Raw genomic sequence first — 23,849 nt, 5'->3', positions numbered from 1 at the left:
ATGCCACGCTGAAGCTGAAACTCCAGCCTACCATGAAATTGGGACCTCCACCTCCCTTTGGACTTCATGCCAAGCGAGCAGAGGATGCCGGGACCAGTTCTGAAGATGATGGATTACCCAGGAGCCCTCCAGAAATGTCTTTGCTTCATGAAAGCCTAAGCTCAGGCATGAGAACAAGAGTGAGTAGTTCCAGCGTTGACAAAAAATGGGTGTTTAATGACTTCTTTTACCTATGTGGGGATGGTAGAATAAAGTATTTGGTTTTACATATCCCTATTTTACCTCTGAACAATTCAGAAATACCTTACTCAAATTGGGAAAACATTCTCTCTCTGTAAACAGCTACTTAGAATCTGTGTTCCTGTTAAAACATAAATATCACACCAGAAAATGCAGAACTAGGAAGGAGAGTATGTGATTGTGTACATGCATGGGAATGCTATGTTTTTTACAGAGACTACAAAGAGCTTCCAGACATAAAAAAATAAGGCTGAAAAATCTGTATTCCCTCTTGAGTGTGTTGATAAGAGAAGTCTCTAATGTTCTTATAGGTTGTCATTGGAAAAAGAAACATAAAATAATCTGATTTTTTTTTAATGGTAGTTTTCTTAGACATTATTTCATTCTTTATCTGCCTGTCTTACACTTTATGTTTGCAGTGTCCTTGCTAATTCCTAAGACTGTAGAAGAAAACAACTTACATTGTCAGTACCTTTGTGCACTTTGTGTAGATGATTTCTGCGATTATATCCACCTTGTTTGTCATCTTTTACTGAATCTCTTCCTCATTCCATCCCACAGTTCTCTGACTCTCACAAGCACCTTAGCTCTTTGAGTTTAGCTGGAACAGGCAGTGAAGAAGAAGAACAGGTAACTTCTGCCAAATATATTAAGGGACAAGTAATTACCCATAGTAGTTTTTAAATAAATATTTAAAAAAAAATATGTTGTTGCCTGTCTGCTGCAAAAAAACAACTTTGTATGCATGTAATTGCCTGCCTGTCTGTTTGCTGTTTTAATGTCTGTCTATCTAACATAAAAAACAATGAAAGTCATGCCATTATTATCCCATTGATAATAATTAATGTCTCTAGAAAAGCTCATATCCTTTAGCAAACGTTATAGACATGATTTAATCTCCAAGCATAACCAACCAGATTTAGACACTGAAGCAGCACCCATTTTTTCAAAGATGGGAAATTGCAGTAAAGGCTGCTTGAGTTGCATGCATAGGATAAGGGAGAAAGTTCATTGAAGAGTTGAGAACAACTCTGCAATCTGCCCAATCCCTGCTTTAAGTATGAAGTGTCCTCACACTGACACAGAAAGTGTTTGCCTGATGATAGTGGCTGACATTGCTGCTTAGGAGTCTGAGTTCAGCCTTCAGTTGGATTCTGGCTGGGAATTTTGCTGAAGTGATGTTTTTCAGAGCTCAAGTATAGGCGCATGGTTGGCTTTCTTCAATCAGAAGCCAGCCCTTCTGGCTGATTAAAGGGCTGTTTTGGAAAGCTCTGAAGAGTCCCTTTTAGCTGTCTGCAGCTGGAGTCCTGGTGGAAACAACACAGGGGGTAGAGGGAAGAGCATTTTCTAGGAATAGGAGGAGGAGTGGAAGGAAATTGCAGAAATGAAATAGAGAAGCTAGTCCTGAGCTGACCATTTCTTGGTAATTATGCAAAATGTATTTCAGGACCAGCTGCAGCAGGGCTCAGGAAAGATTTCTGGCCTTAGTTCTTAGATTCTACGTGAAGCTGTTTGAAAAAACTGCTTATATGCAGCGCAATGTTATTATTCTTAAAATAAAAACAACAGAACTCATGAAGGAAGTATTTCTTGAAAGCTGTTACAGGCTCACTGTAATTGTGCCCAGTCCAGATGCATGTTCACTAAAAGAAGATTTATGTCTCCCTGTTGTTCCATTAACATTACTTTCTGACTCACTTGCTGACTCCTGAGTCGTGGCGGTGACTACATAGCTGTTTAGCTTTTTCCACATGCCCCATCATTTAGCTCAGAGTTCTCTTCAACCCATGCCAGTTTGAGAGTACAGCCAGAATGCAGCTCCATCTAAAGGCTTTCCTCCCAAACCACAGGATCTACTACCTGGCATTTCGGAGAAATTAGCCCTGGTTCTAGAAGTCAGAGAAGACCATTTCACAGGGCTGAGGAATTTTGCACAATCCAGTCCTGAGGTTTTGGGCAGCAGTGACACCTTGCTGTGTCTTGGCAGCTTTTCTGGATTGAAGAAAGGAATCACAACTCGTCGGTCTGGGCTTTGGGGATGGGATTTCCTCCTGGCCCCCCACCTTGTGCCACCCAGCACGACCAGCTGAAGGATGACTGAGCCATGTGCACATGAGATTTGGAGAAAGGGGTCTGCCAGCTCTTTCCTTTCCCAGCAGGCTTTGTCAAAGCCAAACTTCGTGGGACAAACAACTTCTGCAGCTGGCTCAGAGCTGGCATTCACTAGGCTGCTGAAATTTAAGTAAGAAACCAGATTTTGGATTTTCCGGTGTAATGGCCAACACTGAGCACTGCCAAGGAGAAGACATGCAAAGCTCTCAATGAAAAGCAGGAGCCAGAAGAAAGGCAGACAAATAATGACATGCTTTGAAAGAGAACATGTGCTGTGTTTTTATCATGGAGCTGAAATGTCAATGTATTCACTGTTAGGTACTAATGTATAATGCAGCCACCTATCGTTTGTTGTACATTAGTCATGTTTGACTGCTAGACTGCAGATATTGTAGAGTTAAAATTAATGAGAGCGTCCATTATCCATTATTCAGCATGTCTGAGCTACTTCTTTTTCTTAAGTAGAAAGTATGATTAGAAGGTGTGGATCCAGCCTCTGCTAAAATCAATCGGAGTTTTCCCCTGGCCATTGAGCAAGCTGTAGCAGGCCCTCACTACACTACAGAGTATCTTTGAGCTGCAGTGCATATTGCAGAATTCTACTTGCAGATATTGCTGAAGCTTTTTCCCTTCCAAAATAAATTGAACACCAACCCGCCCCGCTCTTCTCCCATCCAACTTCCTTAGTAAAATACCACTTCCAGAAAAAAAGAAAGAAGAAGAAAGAAGAATGCCCACAGAAGAAAGTGTGGCAAAGGAGGAAATCTCCAAAGAAATGAACCAGAATTTCAAGCCTACAAAGGGAGTGCTGTAATAAGTTGCCAGAGGTGATGTTAATGCTGTGACAGATAGTTTGGAAATACCATTTTGCCTATTTGCAAAACTGAATTTGAGAGGAAGGAGGAACCCTTTTTAGAGTTTATTTTTAATAAACTTTCCAGTGTTCTTGTTGCATCATCCCTGGAACTAGGGTAGTCTTTCGTGAAGCTCACAGGCAAGCTGAATTCCAGCTTCGTGAAAGTATGACACCCCTTGCAGCATTCAGGAGCTGTTTCTGGATGGGTTATTGGCCTCTGGTAGGAATTATCCATTGCTTCCTTCCCCAGAATAGTTTACTACTGAAACTTTACATTTCCAGTAAATGCAGATATAAATACATGAGGTAAAAACACAAGCTGACTTAAGTGACAATGACACTAATTCTTAATTCTTTTGTCTTTGGGAGGGTATTGTAGAGTTGGAAGGGATGTGTTGACATATAGGAAGCTAAAGACACTCAGCACAAAACAACTGTGGGTAAGAGCCTAGACAAAGATGCTGGAGGACAGACCCAGAAAGGAAAATGGCCCTTTAGGTTCTGTAACTGAGTACTCTTCATAAATCTGTCTTCTAAAACATGCTGGCCATGTATTTGTGTGCTTTAGATCTTCCAGTTAGATGGGATTTGCTCCTTCCCCCTGGACAGTTTATCACAATATTCAAGCAGCTAAAAATGCAGAATTGATAACACCAGTACATGACATGCAGCATTAGGAAATGCAATGTATTTTAAATAAATGTGAAAAAGAAAAAGAGGCAAACTTAAAATGGTAATAGATCTTGCTACTTATTTGTAGAATTGTTATTTTTGTGTCTTTGTTTCTTTATTTGATTCTCCATTTGGGGATTTTTTTTTTATTTTTTTTTCAGATTACATTGGGTTCTTCTAGATCTCGCTCTACAGACGGTCAGCTGTTCATTAGGCATGGAAGTAGCAAAACTGGGTCTCCCCGGACATCTGACAGTACCATCTCCCCTACAGCCAATTTTGACACTCCACCTGAGCTTTCTGCTTTCTTGGATAATTCTGCTGCTAAGCATAAGCTTTTAATAAAACCCCGGAACCAGAGATCCAGTAGAATGAGAAAATTTTCTCAGGTACATGTGAAAATAAACAGTGTCTCACTTTTGACACAAACCCAGAAAGTTCTTACTGGGCTTTTTGCTTCAAACTCAGATATGATAAATGAAAGTGCATACTATTTTTTAAAGGCTATTAAAAAGCATGTCATATTAAAAAAAACACACACATTTTTTTCTAAACCATCCTAAACACAATTTATCTGATCCATTGTCATATTTTGTGGAGGGCATAGCTTAGTTTTTCTTCGTTCTTTTCTTCCTCTCTTTTAGCACTGAAGTTTTCAACTTTTACTACAGTATTTATACTTTATTGTTTGTATGTTTTTCCAATGTTTTATATACAGTAAAACCATTACTTTGGCTTGCTTACTGTCAGAAATATTATTCCCTCTGTCTCAAAATATTACTAGCTGATATTCTGTATTTCTCTAAATCTGTGAGTGACCTTTCAGCTCGGTAGAGCACCGCTGTGGGCAGCACAATGATGAGGCCAGTTATTTAGAAAAACACATAAAGCAATAATTCAGCGATCAATCCTTCTTTTCCATCCTAACATTGTTACTAAAATACGATTGCATTGTCCAGACTGCCTATTACTGCCAGCTGACTGAGCCCTTCTGGATTCCCACAGAGAGTGTTCACATGTTTTGATAAAACAGTTTTTCATATTTTCTTGCCCAGTTCTGCCTGTGCTCCTTGTTTCTGGCTGATAATCTTGTGCTTTTATGTTCTTGTGTATGGATTGTGGATGCAGGTGGCATTGCAACTGGGTTTTTTTTGCAATTGCCTTTGCAAAACAAGAAGCCGTAAGCACCCTAAAGTATCTTTAAAGTGCAGTTTCTGTATTCTTAGAATTAGGGCCTATGTCCAAAGTATATATTTACCCAACAAACTATGGGGAAACAGTGAGCTAATACAGGCACCATATGAAAAGGCATATTCAGCAGCTCACTACTGTGCTTTCAAATAATCCTGTGTACTTAATCAGCCTTCACATCAAGTTTAATCACAAGACGTCACAGATAACTACACATGAGTTTGTTAACTTTTAAACTACATTTGAATTTATAAACTTTTATCAATTAGTTTAACACTTGAAAGAAAAAGAAAACTTTTACACAAAGGAAGCAAGGCTGTAATGCTGTATGACAGTAGGATTAGAAACAAGACTGTCATATGGGGCAGATACTCAGCTGGAATGGAGTGTCTAATAGGATGGATTTGTTAGGCTTTTGCTCTTGCTTCTATGTACCCTTTCCTCTTCAGGGTCATGCTTAAGGAAGAATGGCTTGTTTTATTTTTAATGCTAGTATAGAGTAGCAAAATACAGAGACAGATTTTTCTCTTTCAAGTGTTGCCTTTTGCCCAAGAGCAGCACAACATAGACAGTATGCTCTGGAGAATCAATTGCCAAGGACAGTCCAATGGCCATTGTTCTGATGGACTTCCCATCTACAAGGGCATCATAGCACTAGTTGTGCAGAAGGAAATGTCACACGTTGCTTTTATATTGGTTATATGCATTATTCCAGGATCTGCTTAATTAAAAAAGCATCTGTAGGTTAAGAAAACTGCAAGCTCAGCACTGGAGGATAGTATTGCCTTCCTCTAAGATCTCAGCTGTAAATGTAATGATAAGAAAAAAAGTGAAGCTGTACGTGGTGACGGAGCTTTCTCTATTTCTTTTTCACAGAGGACTCAGTCTGAATCTCTGACTGATTTGAGCTGTACCCCAGAGGAAGAAGAAGAGGATGATGCTGTATTCAAACCCAACAACCAAGAACTGCCATGCAGCACAGCTGCAGCGCAGGATGTGGCTTTCTGGCCAAAGCCCAGAATGCCTGAGGACCTCCCCCCTGCTCTGAGACCAGTAATGACTCAGCCTGCTTCTGAGTCTGCTGATGGACAGGAAACCCTGCTACCAGAGAATAAGCCAGAGGACTGCCAACCAGCACTGGAAATTACGTGTGAGACGTGTGAGGAGTCTGAGTCCTCATTGCTGTCAGAAGGCAAAGACTCTACAACTTCTTCCTATTCCAGTTCAGACAGAGAAGTACAAAAGCAAGAAGATTCCTCAGAAACACTGGTTCTCTTGTCTGAGGATGGGTCAATCAATATTGTAAATCAAGAAAATAAGGAGCTTCCTACTGTGTTTCCATTAAATGAATTATCTTCCGAAGAAAATATTTCAATTAGTAACAATAGTATTGTTTGCTTGGGAAAGTCGGAAGAAAATAAACAGAAGGAGGATCAGCTACCTGTGGAAATGCCCTGTAATGAAGGGGCAGACAAAGAGTTTACTCTATTGTCAGAGTCCAGCAAGGAGTGTTTCATGGGTTCTTCCCAGCCCACAGACTTATTCCATGTTTCACATCCTGCTTCCTCGATGCAGGTGGTATCATCTACTTTCTGCTCTCTAGAGAAAACTGCACAGGAGGGAACTGCTTCTGATAAGGAGAACAGTCAGTCACTGGTCCACAAGGAGGAACAGTTGGGGAAGAAAGCTGAAAAAGCAGTCAGTGAACTAAATGCCTTCAAAAAGTTTTCTGTTTCTTCTGCACGGGAGAGACCAAGCACCAGAAGCCTGTATTTCCCAGAAAGATCGGAGTTGGAAAGCCCATTAAATACTGGATTCTTCCTGTCCAAAGCAAAGGTCTCCTCAAGAAATGAGAAGTGGCAAGATGACTTCCAGAAGGGAAGACATCTGGATGAGGAAAAAAGTAGCAGCAAAAAGGAGACCTTGCTGTCAGAGCCCAACTCTGAGAACACAGGCCAGCCTACAGAAAGTTTGGCTGGTTATGTTTCCCCAGCTGTTGATGCAGTGCCGATGCCAAGCAATTCTTCAGTGGTATCTCAGAATCAGTCAAGTTGTAAAGATAAAAGTCCTTTTCAAGTGAAGCTTAGATCCACCTCACTGTCCTTGAAATATGAAGACAACTCACCACCAGAATCAAAAGGGATTAAAAGATACAGTGCAGAATTTAATTTAGAAAATGAGGGATTGCCTTCCTTTCTAAGAGGTGATAAGGCAGAGATCAGAAAAACAGCCAATACAAATACTCGTGATTCTTTAAATGAGAAGATCAAACCCAAAGCAAAGTCCTCTGAGCAGCTTAGTTGCAAACCTCCATTGCCGAAAAAGCCAGTGTTGCAAAGCATAACCATTCCAAACACTACTGCGAGCAAGGAGAAGCAGAACAAAGCTATTCACTCTCCTGAATCCAAAAATGAAGACCGAGACTTGGAGAAACAGTCAACTGCTTGTAAAGTGCCTGGTAAGATGCCCAAAACTTTATGAAGTTACCTTCACTTGCAAAGAGTGACCTTACCTGTGGAGAGTATGAGGCAGCACTGTTGTGTCTGCCTGGTGAGCACGAGCTGATGGCTCTGCCTTCAGTGATGTAGCTTCCTTATTTCCCCTTGCTGAAAAGATTATGAAAAAGACAGCAGGGATGAAACAGCAGACAGAATAAGATATTTTTACCTTTGCTTTTTGAATTTCAGGGTATTGTTTAAAGGATGTTCAAAGTGACACTCAAAAAATAAAGTACACTAGCACATATTGGAAAACAGTAATAGCAAGCCACTAAGTGTCCCCATTTTGAGCTGCTGCATGGCTATTCAAAATCCAAGAGCCCATATTAAGTGTAGTGCCCCATGTAGGACGAGTGACTCAGACCTCTAGAACTTCTTTTTCACCATAGCATTGAGTCAGAAATGCAACGAGGCCCCGCTACTGCCTGCCATAGTAAACACACCACTTATTTATTCCCTCCTGTGAGGTTTTCTTATTCATTTATCTATCTTTATCATTACTCATTCCTTGTTTAAAACAAAAATTAATGACCCTGCAGCTTCCTGGAGTTCAAAGCCAGGAGAGACCATAAGATTGTGTCTACTGCAGACTGTTATATTTTACCCTGTTGTCTGTATTATATAATTGGGTTAGAGATAAAAAAAAAAAAAATCAGACCTCTGGAGACTAATTATACATTGTGGACTACAGGCAGAGAACAGAAAACACTGGAAGCAGCACCACTGTCTGGGGTTTTTGCAATGACAATAAACAAGTTAGGTGAAGCACACTCAAGCAGTTCTAGCAGGAGACTTCTGCTCTTCACTTCAGAGAAGACCTGAGGGGGGAAAAACTAAATCTTTAGGTCTTCTGATATGTGGAAGACTTTTCTTCCTGGACCTGTATGGGCATGGGTTTGATGTTATAAATGTGAGAAGATGCTGGCCAAGTAAATAATAGGTTGTCTTTGTGCCATTGCAGAGCTTCCCCCCATCTGGTTGTTCTTCTCTGATTGGGGTATGTCTCTGAGGTTTGGAGTAGGGAAACACCAAAACAGAAGAAGATCTCAGGGCACAGGACGCCACTTGTCCTCTAGGGTGACAAAAGTCTTTTCCTGGCCCCAGAGGCAACTTACTGATGCCCTGAATGACCTCTGATTTCAGTTGTCTTCTGCTGCAGCATCACAGACATTTTTGCAGGACTTTGGCCATGTTCACAGTTTCCTGCTCCCTCAGCCATCATAAAGGAGGAGATGCATTAAGATCCACAGCTGGATGAGGTCCCTACAGCCAACCAGCCAGAGCCTCCCCACACCCTGCAGGCATGGATATATATATATATTAATGTAATCCCAACACTCCCTTTAAAGGCATCTCCTCCTCTGTGCTGCCCTGAGTAGTTGATTGTTTGTGGTGATGCCCACATCTCTGATGGACTGAGATTCTGAGATTTTGGGGAGGGTCATCCTGGGACAAGAGAGGAGAAGACCAAGCATAGCAGGGTTGTTCTGGCAGGGTATGGAGGAGAGCAGTGGGAGTACCAGTGCTCCCTGTCTCAGCTCTTTATCACATCCCTCTTGCTGAGTCCCAGAGGGCTTGCAGATGGACTGGAATGAGTGCTGGAGAAGGAAGAGGAAGAAATGAAGCCAGGGAGCACATTTCTCCTCCAGGCTTCTCCTGTGGTTCCTCAGCCCTAGGATGAAGGAGACTCTGCCCTGAGATGCAGGACTGCCCTCTGCAAAATAGGGTGGGTGAGAGTTGCACCTTGATAGAGATGCATGCACCTGGAGTTTGAAACAGGGTTAAGAAGTCCTGCTGTGTTCCCCTCCCCGTGAGAGTATTACACCAAATCTGTATGGTCTGAGGTTGTTTAAAATGATGGTTCAGATTGGTCTGTGATGGCAATTAGTTTTCTTCCTTATCCACTGATTTCATTAAACACCTGACCAAGCACCTCCCTGTGCTAAATTGCCACATCAGCCTGACCTGGCCACCTGAAGTCATGGGTGAATGAGGTGTGCCCACCTCCTCTGAGTGTCCTGGAACCACACCAGGGAAAAGTTATTTGGGAAAAGTTGCACAGTGACCCCCAAAATTATGTCCCTCTGTGAGGCATGGGAGAGTCATGGGAGGCAGTGAGGACTTGGCAGGGAAATAGCCCTGCCCAAACATAATTTTAAGCTCTTTGAAAAGTTTCCCTCAGCTCAGTGAGTCAGGACCATGTCTTTGCAACTGCAAACAGGAGAAATCTGACAAACACAATCAACACAGCCCCTCATGGATCACATGTGTCTTATCGGGCATCTCTGGCCTCCGGATCTGCTTGGACACTCACTTCTTTTTTTTTTTTTTTACTTTACACACACCCAGCCCTCTCCTAGCCCTTGAGTTCATCAGCCTTTTCAAAGAGCTGTGGTCACCATCAGGAGATGCTGTTTATTTATGCTGCCAGGGAGTTTCCACTGCATGTTAGGAAATCTGTGTGCTGAACAAGAAGACAAGCTGTGAAATGGTGATACAAGGGAATGCAGTTCCCTTCTCATGCACACTCATTTCAAAAAAGTCAGTTTGCTGTGTCATTGAGGTCAGCAGGAGCAACATGGTTCCCTCAGTTCACATTTTAGCTTTTCAGCACTTTCGGTACCAAAGGAACAGGAGAGCTGATGGGATACTGGCTTACCACACCAGGTGAAAGCAGCACTCCCACTCCCCAAAGCTTTCTGGGGAACTAATGAAGGATTGCTTTACCTCTCTCAGGCTGCAAGGAAGCCCTTTAATGTCTGTGTGAAATTAGTCACACGAGGAGGAGTAATTTTTAAGTTTCTGGAGCTAAAGGCACAAGTCCTTGCAAGATTTAAAAGGTTAAGCTGTGTTGTTTGGAGTTAATACACTTTGCTATAAATCCTGTAAAGGGCAGAAACAATTACCATATGTTAACAGGTTATTACAACAGCGAAACCGTAAGCAATACTTGTCTGAATCTGCATATTAGGATAAACAAAAATCAGGAACTGAGGAGCTGTAGTGGGCAGACATCCTCTGAAAAGAGCAAAAGAGCTCAGGGAAGAACAATAGGTGTTATGGCGAATGAAATTGGTGTGCATTGTCTGGCAAATAGAGGCTCTGGAATGACAAGAGAAGTGTTTTTCTCTACATCAAAAAGACATTGCTTTAATGCTGTCCAGGCTACAGCTGAAAAACAAGCTGTCTTTTTTTTTTCCCCCCAAAAGATGTTGCTTTCTCAGTTGTGTCAGGCTATTTTGCAACATGGCTGTTTTCCAGCAGTGAAATAGACTTTGATGCAAACAGCGGTTTCTTGTGTACAAAAGACTCTTCTAGCATCGGTGGTATAGATCCAATCAAAAGTCAAATATCTCTCAGAGCAGTTTAGGGAAGAAAGAAATGTCAGAAATACTTAACCAAATCTTTAGAATAGCTTTGTCTGAAATTAAGGAATTGAATGTGTATACTGGCATGAATGCATGCAGTACTTTAATAAACAAAGGGAAATATATAGGCCAGAATATTCTAAATGCTATATGCTTTTGTAAAGTCCTTCTTAAAATAACTGGAGTTTTATAAATGAGCAAAGATACAACAGTGTAGAATTAAATATGTATGCATAAGCAGTGTTATAAAACAATGACACTTACATACAGAGGGTGTTATCTCCCCGTGTAAAGTTGTTTGGATTAGTTTTGAGTATGTTTGCTTTTAAAATAATCACAAGCTAGCTTTGCTTGCTGTTAGTGGTTTGACTTTCAAAAGACACTAAATTCTGGCTCTGACCTTTCACCTGCACACATACAGGGCAAGAATAACCACTCTTTGCAGTCCTTGCAGGCGTAAGACGTTCTTTTCCAAGTGTAAGAATTACATGTCATAAAGAACCTCTTCTACAATTTATGTGCACAGAGGCTTTTAGATGTAAAGAAAGCAGGTCTCAGACTTAAAGAAAACTGAGGCCATCTCTAAAAATGAAAAGGTTAATCCCTAAATCACAGGGTAATGGTTAAATGTGTCTTTGCTGTGTTTATCCATATGAGCAGCGCACACACAGGGAGATGCATTTGAATACATGAAGTATATCTGTCTGTCATTAGACAGAAGTAGGTATGTATTTTTTCTTTCACTTCCTGCCTGTGTGTATAAACCCATGCACAATAACAAGTCAATCACAGTTCCTTTTGTACATTAAGATTATTAGTATTATCTTCATCTTATTGTTCATACAACCAGTCTGACACACATTACAGGATAATATCCAAATATCAGTGAGAAGTGTACACATTTATTTCCACAATATTCAGGCAGAAGACATTTCATCTATAAGATCAGAGCTTTAGTCTGAGGAAAAAAGAGGAAGTTGTTTTTGTAAGATATTAAGAAAAACAGATACCTGTATTAAATGGGGTTGCAGCAGGGGAGTTTCCCCCCTCAAGGGGACCACTGAGGCAGCCAGCCCTGATGATTTCAGACTCAGTGGAGGAGAGCTTAGAGGATTCTGATCTGCAGGAGGGAATTGAGAAGGTGGCTATGGTTCACTTGGCTTCAGAGCTATCCTCAGTGGTTGGTCTGGAAGCTGTGGAAGGGGTGAAGAATGCAGCAAGAACAATTGACCTTGTGACTGTCCCATGTGTGTTTGTTGGCTGTGGGGAGGATGTGAAGGGAAGGCTTCAGCAGCCTCTGGGTGTGGTTTCAAGAGGCAGCCGAAGATCTCAGCTTACATTAATTGCTGGCTTTAATACATGGTGACATTATGCACAGACTGGCTTGACAAGTTCCGACCTGGTATCTTTCCATTGTTGGTGGCTTATCCCAAGGGGAAGAAGGGGCTCCGCTCTTTCAAAAAAGCCTCAGGCCAAGCCAGCTCTGAGGAAACCAGGGAAAGATGCAGTCACGAGGTTAAAGCTGTGAATGAATGAGAGACAAATTGCTGCCAGCAATATCCTTTATTAGCTTATGAAGTTATTAAGGAATGAGTTGAATAGCACATTGTTTAAAACAACATGTTGTAATATGAAATGAAGAATATTATTTAGATTTTAGTTTTGCTCTGAAAATCTCTCAAGTGCAACACGGAAAGAAGAGGCTCAACCCTACTTCAACAAAGGAGAAATGAAACACAGGGCATTTGTGGAGGCTGTGATCTGTCAAAACTGACTCAGCTTCAAATGGAGCATACCACTGCTTGCATTTTGTACTACTTTGTTATCTCCCTAAAAGTGGCATTTACCAGCTGGGAGTTTCTGTGTCAGTTATTGTGCATGTGACATGCAGCAGAAGCAGGAATTAAAATTGTCCTTTTGAGTACTTTTGGTTCCACTCTGGCTACCCATTTCCTTAAATGCTATGCTTTGCCACGTGGTAAATCATAAAAGCACGTGGACTATCCCATGACTAGATAAGACAGAGCTTGTTCAAGGTGATCATACAGTCAATGAACCCAGAAAGATGTGTGAGTGGCACTTCCTTTGAGAACAGTCACTTCCTGAGAAAGCTTTTTGCTTCTTTGTGTCCCTTTGGGTACCAAGAGCTTCATAGGACAGTCTCAGGTCACCTTAAACTGCCAGCTCTCTTCACCATACTATCCCCTGGATTACTTCACCACCTTTCATCCTTCTGGCTGGAACAATGGTGCATGTATACTGCCAAGAAACCTTATCTAATTGGAGGTGGGAGGATGCAAAGGACCTCTGGGCAATGAGATAGATAATAAATAGTGAATATGTCTCTTCTACCTCTTACAGTAATTCTGGCTGATGGATGAGGTAGCAAATCCTGCGTGGGTTGCATCTGATGGGGTTTTTTTCTGAAGATAAGGCACTTCCCCTGCCTTGTCTGCCTGTCTGGCTTTCAGCAGCAAAGACTCTCAAAGGAACAAGGGCAGAATGTAATTGCTTAAAGATACAAGAAAGCCTCTCCCAGCAGCAGGTCAGTTCTTGATCCTCTGTAGTTGATACTACTCTGCTGTCCTAAGTTGGCCTGTACATATATATATATATATATATATATATATATATATATATGTAAAGTCTTCAAGATTATGATGAAGAGCTTTTGTTCCCTACTATCAAAGGGAAATTAAATTTGGATACCATCTCTTATGGAATGATACCTGGCTCTAATTTGGCTGCCTTCTAATTGGCATGACTAGGATGTCTGGCATCTCATCAGGGAGAACTGCCTGAAGAGTAAGGGTGCTTGATGCCTTCGTTAGACTGTCTGCCTTATGAAAAACATTGTTATAATTGCAGCCTCCAGACATATCACTGCAGGACTGGGAACCCTGTTATCCCAGGCAATGCACACTGAAATAACAGTGAAATAACTTAGGATTTATGAATCCTAAGTTCATGAGGATGACAGAGAAACAGAAGCATAGGTAGCAATATGACCATTACATGTAGTGCAGTAAACAGAGCCTGGGCATAGCATTCATTTTGTCAGTGCAGATTGTGTGGTGGAAGCACACAAGGAACAACCTTGATGTTTACATAAAGCTCCTGTGGTGTGACAGGGAAAATGGGATAAAACGCAAAGGGGGATTTGGAGTCACAACAGCTAAGATGTACATCAAGGCAGAAGCCAGGTTCCCACTATTACCAAAAAGTGTGGGTGGACTGAAAAGGACCTTCAGCATAAAGACATTGGAGTTTTTGAGCACCAAGACATTACAGATGGTAAAGGAAAGAGGTGGTAGAAGAGGATGCATGTGATGGTGTGTCTGCAGCTGTACAGCCAGAGAGCTGCTCCTCAGCTCTGAGGAACACGGAACAGCTCCTTCAGTCGTGGCTCATCCGCGTGCCGCAGGAGCGCTTTGGGAGCTGATGAAGCACAGCACCTGGTTTTACTGGGCAGTGCACTAATAAGTCCTGCCCAAAGTGCCCACCACCAGAAAAGGTGCAGATGAGCTTAAGGGCACGGCTGCAGATGAGCTTAAGGGCATGGCTGCAAGTAAAGGAGGGAATGTGATGGCAGATGCATTAGTAGACATCACATCATTTCATCTGTGTGGCTTTACTTAGGATCCCAATGAGGTTTGTCCTAAGATACTGAGAGAAGATGGCTAGCAGACTTTGACTTGCTAGTGGTTATCCTGGAGAGCTGTGGAAGTTGAGGGGCACTGACTGACGTGTACAGAAAACCATTCCCGGTGAAGTGGTTTAGTCCTTCCATGTCAGCCGATGCTAACACTGTTTCATCTCAAGTGCCAGTTCTGACCATCATATTTGAAGGAGATTTGACCAAACTAGGACAATTCCTACAAAAGAAAGAGTGATTTAGAGAATAAGATTAATCAGAAAAGTAGGGGAAAAAGAAGTAGGGAAAAAGTGGTCTAAGTCTTCAAATGCATAACGGGCTGTTGCAAGGAGACTATGAGTAATTTGCTCGTGTCCATAGTGTGTAGGAGAAGTAGTTATGGATTTAAATTAGAGCAAGGAAGATTTAACTTACCCAACAGGCAAAAAAAAAAAAAAAAAAAAAAAAAGGTAGAAAAAAAAGAGCTGTGCCATAGGATAGGTTGCTTAGTGAGACCTGTCCTGCTTCTGGAGAGTTAGATACATATTTGTGAGGAAACAGTTTCCATGAAACTGATGTTTCAGCTGATCTTGCCTTGCAGTTGAAGGATAGACTACCTGACATATTGAGATCTCTCCCAACATTGTTCTTTAGCATCCTGTAAAAGAAGATAAAAATGAAGCAAGGAGAGCCAGTGGAAGGCTGATTGGAAAACAAGCAAAAAAAAAAAAAAAAAAAAAAAGACAGTGATTGGAAAAAGAATATGGGAGGAACAGCTGTTGTCATGTAAAGATGGGGGTTAGGTGGGATGCAGAGAATTAGAGTAACATGCTGTGCAAGAGGGAGAGAAACTCCTTCAGTGTTCAGTGACCCTGTTTTATCTGTGCTGCATGGACAACTGGACTTCTGAGTTGTTTCTCCCAGAGGTTTTCCTGCAAGATTGCATGAGGTGAATGTGAAGGGAAATGCAGGCATCAGCTGGCAAAACATCTTGCTTTGGCATTAAAGCATGGGGTTTTTTTCTCTTTTTCATTTTTTAGCTGACATAGGCTTTACAATGTTTTCTTGTTCAAATAACTACTCTCTCTCTGGTGAGGTATAAAAATGACTTGAGAAAATCCCTGAGCAAAGCAAGTTTGTGGGCTTTCATAATATGCCTGTGTTGGCAGACTCCAGCTCTTGGGAGTGCATCATCCCTTTTATCTTCCAGCCTTCATGAGGCATCTCAAATGTGCCTTCAGAGACATTTGTCTGCTTTCCTGATCAGGGCCACATTCCACCAAACTAGACCATAGTGCTCCAGAAATGTGTCTGACAGCTCCACAGGGTCCCATGGCTTGCTCTACTGTCAGCAGAGAGCAGCTGAGCCCCCAAGGGACCCTAGGGCAGTAATCCTTTCTGGCTGGGTCTGCCTCCTCCCAGGCCCCTGAACAGGATGCTGACTAAGTAATAAACTTTTCCAAAGAGTGGAATCACACAGGATTTGAGAATCAGAAGCTTAACTTCTGCTCTGAAAGAGCCTTCTGTAAATTTTGATACATCAGTGACCAGAACTGGCTGGGAAAGGTGAAATCAACCTTCTTGGGTCTGAGGTTGTTACTCTTGTTCCTCATTTAAATTACACAGAAGCTCTACCATTCATTGGGAAACTCAATTTTGTTTTCAGTGTGAGTCAAAAAATGGAGAACCAGGGGGATGGAGCCAGTGGAGCTGCTGAGGCTCTTCTCTTGACCAAGTTCTGTTCAGTGAATAGACAGTATTTCCCTTCTCAGAATATTTGAATGCAGGGTATTTCTCTTTCCCATAACCCTGGATTCTGCATGTCTTTCAGCAGCAGTTGTGAGGTCAGCAGGGTAGTGGTTTTGACTTTCTTCTCCAGAAACTGTATTTTTTCTTTTTGTGTTACCCACGTCTCATTTCTGGTAGAGCACAATGGAAGTTACTGGCCCCAGTGAAGACCATGGTCATCATCAGCAGGGATAAGTCAATGTAAACCTCACATCCAAAGACTGGAAAGTCACTCTGTGGTTTTAGCAGTACTTCTGCGTGCTCAGTCACCACAGACTGCTGTGCACAGGCACCCATGGCACCTGCAGAGTCCGTAGAGCTGGGGAGGGGGCTGCTCCTAAAGGGGTTGAAGAAAAGCAGGAAACAACTAAGGCATGGGCTGCTGCTGCATGTGGGGAAGCTGCTCCTAAAGGGGTGGAAGGAAGGCAGGAAGCAGACTCAGGCATGGGCTGCTGCTGCATGGACTGCAGAAGAGCAGGAGCTGAGGGTAGCCACAGTGGGGAAAAGTTTGCCTTTGTAACACCACAGTCCCCTGTGTCCACCTTTGAATTGTCTGCTGCTTGTCTCTAAAATACTGTGGGAGAGGGAGCAGAAGGGGCAGACCTTGGGAAATGGGTAGATTAGAGAAGTTTGATTCATGTTTCTGCCTCTCCCTCGCCTCTCTCTCGCTGCGACTCCAGCTGAACAAAGATGCAAAGCGTTTCTCACCAGTAGAATAATAACTTAAACCTGTGAGCACAGGAAAATTGCTCTCTGGAGACCAAACTAAACAGAATTCCTATTTATCCAGTCTGGTTTCATATCCTGGGACCAATCAGTACATTGAGAAGGTATTAGCTGAAGCTGATTACAACTCTCTTTTCTCTAACCATGTACATAAATAATCTGTCAACAGAGAAAAGCGTGCCTTCCCCCATGGCTGCAGGAGACTCTGGAAGAGATCCTGACACCCCTACAGAGCCAGCCTGGATTTCCATTGCAAGGCAAAAGCAGAGGGGCATGCATCAGGAAAAGGAACTTGACAGAGAAAAGCTCGTGGCTCCAGATAATAAGTCAAATACAGAGAAACAGAATAAAGGAAAGGAACAAACAGAGGTACTTGGAGTACAAATTTGTGATGCTTTTGTATCGCCTCCTGTAGTGTTCTTGGGATCTACTGTTATGTTACCAGTCATGCCATAACAATTACAGATACTTAATGAGTGTAACTAAAAAAGACATTGCTCTCATAAATGTGTTACAGATTCAAAGTTCTCTGATTGTTCAGATAAGTAATCCAAGAAATCAAAATCCTGGAACTATGTGAAGTGTGTAAAATTTCTTGGCATACTTACCAGATCTAACAAGTGTATTGCATGCTGAAATATCCAAAAGGAAGTGCTAAATTGTAGTCTTTGATCCTCCTGAATGCAGAGGAAATATGTTCTCTTTTAACTATCCTTCTAAGCACAGCCTTTCATTGAACCTCTTATACCTCCTGACTGAGTTGACACCGAATGAGCAGCTTGGTCCCAGAAGCTCCTAGGTAACAATTTTTAGAGCCCTGAGAAGTGAAATAGGATAAAAATAACTTTTGCATGTGCAGAGAGTGCCAATATATAAATTCTGATTCCTTGTATATGGATAATTCAGAAGCCCATGTGATGCCATGGAATGTGGGCTGACACTGGCCCTTCAGAAATCCCATGCAAACAGGGTGATTCCTGTATCTAATGATCTTCCCAGCTGACACAGCTGTGCCAGTGGAAGTGCTTGGCATGGATCCAGAACACTCACCTGCTGCCTGTTTTGCATCCTGCACAAATAAGGACCCTGCTCTGATGCCGGAGCATGTGTGTCCTATTCCAGTATGGCATACCCAGTGCAAATGACCTACTTTCTTGCTTTGGGTGGCACTGCTAGCACCCCAGACAGATATATTATCTCCTGGAATAAGAGATGGTTTCTAGATGATGAAAAGTAGCAGTGGTTAGATTACCAAGAAATAATAGCTAATAAGAGGTCTCGGCCAACTTCTGAACTGCAGTAATGCCCAACACGATCCCAAAATACAGTTTCTATGTCAGAGCAGGAAACTCCAGATTTTAGCTGGCAATGATCCCTGAAATTTGTGCCATGCATTTTATTTCCTTGTAGCAGCTAGCAAAGAAACATGCCAAGATGTTTCTGACTGCAGCATGTGAGGCTTGGTGCCACTGTACTACTCCCACTTTCTCTTTCTCCCACATGGCACCAGGCACTATCACTTCAGGGTAGTTTTTGATACTGGCAAGAAAATCTGTTGTAGGATATGTTTGACTTCTTTTTTATGAAAAATCCATTTACCACCAACTGTCCAAAAATACAGTCCCTAGCCCTCAAAATTTGGGAGATAGAAGGAGAACATGAGAGAATGAGGCTGTTTCCAAATCCTGTGTATGCTTGTAGAGATGTGCAAAGGACTTGGAATACATTTTGCAGTGAAGACTATAATTATCTACTCATACCATTATGAAAAAGAGATACAGAGGGACAGTTTCAATTAGTAACATTGAGTATCATGGATGTTACATGAAAACACTGTAACTTTCTGAACAGGTGTCAGCTCAAGTCAAAGGATGGGAACCATTGTCTGCCAAACTGTGGCAGGCTCCCCATCCACTGCTTTGCTCTGTTCTTCCAAACTGAACTCATTCTCCCTGAATTGCTTGGATTTTATCCCTCTCTGTGCCTAGGGGCCAGTGAAACAACAATGGAGTAAACCTTCATACTTGGCACCTAAAACCACTTCTGAAGAGCAGAGGAAAGACACCAAGTCTGAAGCGAAGCCCCTGCTGAGAACCAATTCATTGTCACATTGTGTCCCTGGTAAGAAACAAAATTCTTAAAATGTAGTCTGTTACCTCTCAACCTTGTCAGAAGAAATCCTGCCTGAGTGTGCTGCAAAAGGAGTAGGGGCTGGATCCTAATCTCTTCCACAGTTTTCTCAGCACTCATGTCTGGGTTTTATTTAGTGTTTTATTTAGTTATTATCATATTTGAAGTTTTATTTATTTATATTCTTTTGACCAGTTTGATTACAAAGAAAAGAGTAAAAAGGGGTGACCAAAAACTTGTGTTGAAAGAAATGTGAATCAAGAACTCCAGGCCCTTTCACAGGACAGAGGCCCAAATGCACTATCCCAGTGTAAAATGTAAACAAAAATATTTACAATAGCACTCAATTTAAATGTGGCTTCCTCAGCAAGCTGAGGAATGGTGCAATCACAAACTATCTGGCCATCAGTCCTCCCACAATGAGCTTGTTGTAAATCTCTTTGGTAAATTCAAATCTGAAAGAAGAAGTTTTGCAGTAATAAAATTCCTGTGAACTGGGGGCTGAGTAAAGGAGGAATTCACATGTGAATACTTTAGCTAATGAAAAGACTGTCTCTTCTTTGGCCTGGGTGTTAACATAGGGCACAACAAGGAATTCGGGTCATCAAGCTGAATTTTGGTAAATTTAGGGATCAAAACATATTAGTGATGAGAAAAATATTGTATTATTTAGAGCACAGAATAGAAATTTTCTCGATAACTTATTGCACAAGTAGCTTCCATGTGAAATATAAGGATTTTCTACCACAGGGCAAGGCATTGGTAGTATTTAATAAATGAGGGTGTTTAATTGCTCAGCAGGTAAGTGTAAAATGTCCATGTGCTTTATTCCCAGTAGCTCCATCACCTGCACTGGTGGATAAGGAGGAAATAAGCCACTTGAAGAAAGCCAGTAATGCTGCTCCCAGTCAGCCATCGTGGATGGAGCTGGCCAAAAAGAAGTCTCAAGCTTGGAGTGATATGCCGCAGATTATAAAATAGAACGATGCAAACAAGGAGCATCTTTCATATTTAAGTCATCCACTTGACTGAACTCCTACAGACCAGCAAATCACAGTGAAGAATTTCTTGATACAGAAGGGTTTTATTATGCAGCTGTGGAGAAAGTGTGCAATAGGTGCAGTCAAAAAGTTTACCTTTAATTTTGTAGCAATCAGAATTGCAATGGCAATGGATTACTTAAATTATGCTAAGGACATACTTACACTTTGGAAAATAAAACTTTTGCCTTATGTATTTCCTGCATTTTCTGCTTTTACTGATGTTTGTATCCAAACAGGATCTTTGCTAAACTTCGCTGAACTTCTGTTGTTGCTGGAAAATTCTATTTGTTATGGTTTTCTCTGTTTACAGTCATAAATTGTGCACTTACATCCTGATTCTCTTGACATGTTTCACTGGAATCACGTGACACACTTTCTACCAAATCTGTTAGGCCATGGAGGTATTTCTGAATAGCTGGTAGTGAGTGCTCCCCTAAAATGTGTTGCTTGAACTTCAAGTTTGCCTAGCTAAGCCAGTGGTACAGTTTTTGGGGTTAGGTTGCATTTTGGGAGGCACAAATGTGCACATTTATGTGTGAACATGAAAAAAAATTCTAATTTCTTTCTGTGAGCAACCTGGGTTGCACAGTGTTTTCAAGCAGGCAAACAGTAAGGAAGTGGAACTGCAGTTGGAAGCTCATCAATACATTCACAGTTGCTTTCCTACCTGGATTCATCTGGCTGCAACTGGCTTTTCTTCCTGTGAAACCTCATGCCCAGTCAGGAGGATGGTACTGGTAACAATGGTCAATATGAATTTAATTAAAAATTAAGATCTGAAAATACTGGAGCTAAAGTTCAAACTGAAATGCCGGGGAAAACTGTGAATTTCATCACAGTGCCAGCTTCACATATCACCCCCCACATAATCTTAATTCCTCTCATTAAAAACCAGTAACATACAGATGGCATGTCTGTACTTGACTGCCTTTACGTAACATCCTCGTGCTCATTGGCCTGAGCCTCCCCCAGTTTGTGACTCCCACTCATGAAGTCTCCTTGGCTCTTCACCTTCGCTTGTTTAACAAGATTGACAAGATAAATCATTTACTGCTGATTGACTGAAACTACTCTGAACATATTTTAAGACTTCCCTATGAGTTACAGAAGCAAAGGACAAATCCCCACTGCTAAGACAAGCATTTCATTTTGTGCATTTTTCATATGCATGGGTGAAGTACTACCTGAGCACTGCAATCACTAGGTTTATTTATGTTTATATTAGTGGTTTTATTTTTATTATCACGTTACATTCTCTTTGGGAAAATGGGGGGAGACTTTAGGAAACAGGATTTTCTAGCACTTGTGTTAGCAATTTTGAAATCTTGTCTTCTCTACAGAGGCAGGAAGGAAAAGCTGAACCCTCTTGGTAAAGACAACTGCATTTAATAATGAATAAAGAAATAGAGAGTTGAGCACGTGAGTATCCAAGACACTGTAAAGGCTTTCAGTCAGGTTGTCTTTCATTGTTAAAAACAGGAGGAGGAAAAGCTAGTTTTATGTTTGCAGAGCCTTGGGACAGAGCCAGTGAGTCTGCATTGCTGTCGGGCTCAGTCTGCATGGCTGCTGGGGTCCCAGACCTGCTGCAGCCCATGCAGAGCTGTCAGCAGCCCTGACCCAAACAGGGTTCTGCCAGCTGTCCCGGGGTTTTCTCCTTCCTGCAGATGGCAAAGGCAGTGTGAGATACCTGCTGAAATCACAAGTGGCAAGACAGCTCTGTCAAACACATCCACACCAGAAATGGTAACTTAATTACAGGACATGCAGCCTTGGGCTAAATTGCCCGAAGGTTGGTTGTGCAAAAAACTTTCACACTTCTCCCCCATGAGCAAGCATGCACAGTCCTTAATCTCAAGTGATGTTTTTTTGCTTTTGGTATTAATATTCTAGGACCTACACTAGAAATAGACACATTTTTGAGATACATTAAAACCATCTTAACTCCCTCTCTTTTCAAAACGCCCTTTCTGAAATAAATAACTAATTAGCAAAAAGTGTAATGTTAAGATATGCTATTACCTTTTGTAGCAGTCTTGAAAAAAAACAAGTTTCTCTATTTAAGGAATATAACATATAAAAAAAGGACCAAATTTGTACCCTCTAATTATTGCCACTCCATGAAAAGGTTTCCAGTAAATGTAGTTAAAGGTACATTCTGTCTTCTTACAATTCCCTCCCTGTTAAAACAATTAAAACTGCAAGAACTTTGCAATCCTTGGTCTTCTTCATATTCTCCCACTACTGCGATGGCCTTGGCCGTTTTGCTAGAGAAGCCACTTGGCTACTTGAGCCTCTGATATGAGAGCCAGGGGAATTTTTATTTTCTCATAGTGTTGCTCTGTCTCCAGATTTCTAAGACAAAGGCTCATGCAAGTAGGACTTGCTACAGGTGTTCTGCAGCAGGTAGGCAGAAAACAGTTTTAGAACTCATGTATTTTTCTTTGGTGAAATGGCTCTTTTGTGGAAATAGAAAGATGCAAATAAAAATATAGTTCTCTCCCCTGTATGAACAGTGAGTTATGTTTCACACTCGATGCCACCAGAAAGGCCTTTCAGACCTGATCAGCTTTCCTAAGGACATCATTATACTTTTCCAGCTGAGAGGCAATATGACTAACTCAGGCTGATCCATTTTGCTCAGGCAGCTGCAATATATATTGTTGGAATATAACATCTAATAGGGAAATTAAATGTAAAAATTCACCTTTTGTTCATGACTCATGCACATAAACTAACAGAGTTGGAATTACAGTCAAAGAGCAACAACAAAATGGACTTGAAAAATAGAAGTTTCCTCTTCCAGAAGTGCTGCATGAGACATCTTTGCCTTTCTGTTTAATGAGCAAGGTGCCTTCCCAGCAGTGAAAGGCTTCACATAATGCAAATGAAATCATCTATCAGGCGTCTTTCAGCACAAAAGCCCTAAATTTGATGATTTATGCAGTTTACTAGTTGGATTACCCTAATCAGCTACCTCCCAATGTTTAGTAATTTTATGTAAAAAAATGCACCTAGATGATTTGAAATGGACAGTGAAGTGCAATTTTTAAGGCCAAAATATCCCCTCAGTCTTTACTTTGATATGGTGTTTTTCACTGTGCTGCCTTTGACAATAAAAACTGTTGCATTTCTTTTCAAGATGAAGAGGAACATAAAATCTTTTTCCAGTGAAAAAATCCAGCAGCAGTGTAGCAAGCAGCTTGCTGTAATTTTGCAATGCTATGAATTCTGTCTTAGTCTCAAGGAGCACAATAAACTTGCCAAAATGTTTGCTTTGTATACATGATGAGCCCTTTGCTGTGGGTAACAAAGGTTTAAGTATAGGATTTTGTGTTTGTGGTTAGAAGATAACTTTGGTACTGTTACAGAGTCAAAAAAAAAAAAAACCAAAAAAACCCCAATGTGAACACTGGGCAGTGCTGTGTGTCTGTAAAAACCCCAGAGGGGAGGGCAACCCTGTGTGATCCTGCACAATGGGGCTGCCTGGATTAACTCTTGTAGGAGAAAGCATTTCAGTTCCAGTGGGGCACAGGTCTCACTCAGGCTCACATACTCCCAGTGTTTGACAAGATGCTCAACGAGTGACAGAAA

General features: G+C 41.5%; 1 protein-coding gene across 14 annotated transcripts in view; it reads left to right on the top strand.

The window, feature by feature from the left end:
- CRACDL (CRACD like) overlaps positions 1 to 23,644 on the top strand; it is a 66,103-nt gene extending 42,459 nt beyond the window's left edge. For 13 of the 14 annotated variants that reach the window (XM_038143286.1, XM_038143276.1, XM_038143215.1 and 10 more), the window contains 7 exons: positions 15 to 179; positions 802 to 870; positions 4,042 to 4,269; positions 5,948 to 7,529; positions 17,255 to 17,454; positions 19,074 to 19,206; positions 20,051 to 23,644. In XM_038143286.1, coding sequence (XP_037999214.1) covers positions 15 to 179; positions 802 to 870; positions 4,042 to 4,269; positions 5,948 to 7,529; positions 17,255 to 17,454; positions 19,074 to 19,206; positions 20,051 to 20,196 — 2,523 coding nt within the window. In that variant the 3' untranslated portion in view covers positions 20,197 to 23,644. The remainder of the gene's footprint in view (positions 1 to 14; positions 180 to 801; positions 871 to 4,041; positions 4,270 to 5,947; positions 7,530 to 17,254; positions 17,455 to 19,073; positions 19,207 to 20,050) is intronic. The other variant, XM_038143189.1, reaches the window with a different exon arrangement.
- Positions 23,645 to 23,849: the final 205 nt, after the last annotated feature.

The sequence above is a fragment of the Motacilla alba genome, chromosome 1 (assembly GCF_015832195.1).
Source record: "Motacilla alba alba isolate MOTALB_02 chromosome 1, Motacilla_alba_V1.0_pri, whole genome shotgun sequence".
NCBI classification, from domain to species: domain Eukaryota; kingdom Metazoa; phylum Chordata; class Aves; order Passeriformes; family Motacillidae; genus Motacilla; species Motacilla alba.
This window is presented reverse-complemented; position numbering and strand designations above follow the sequence as displayed.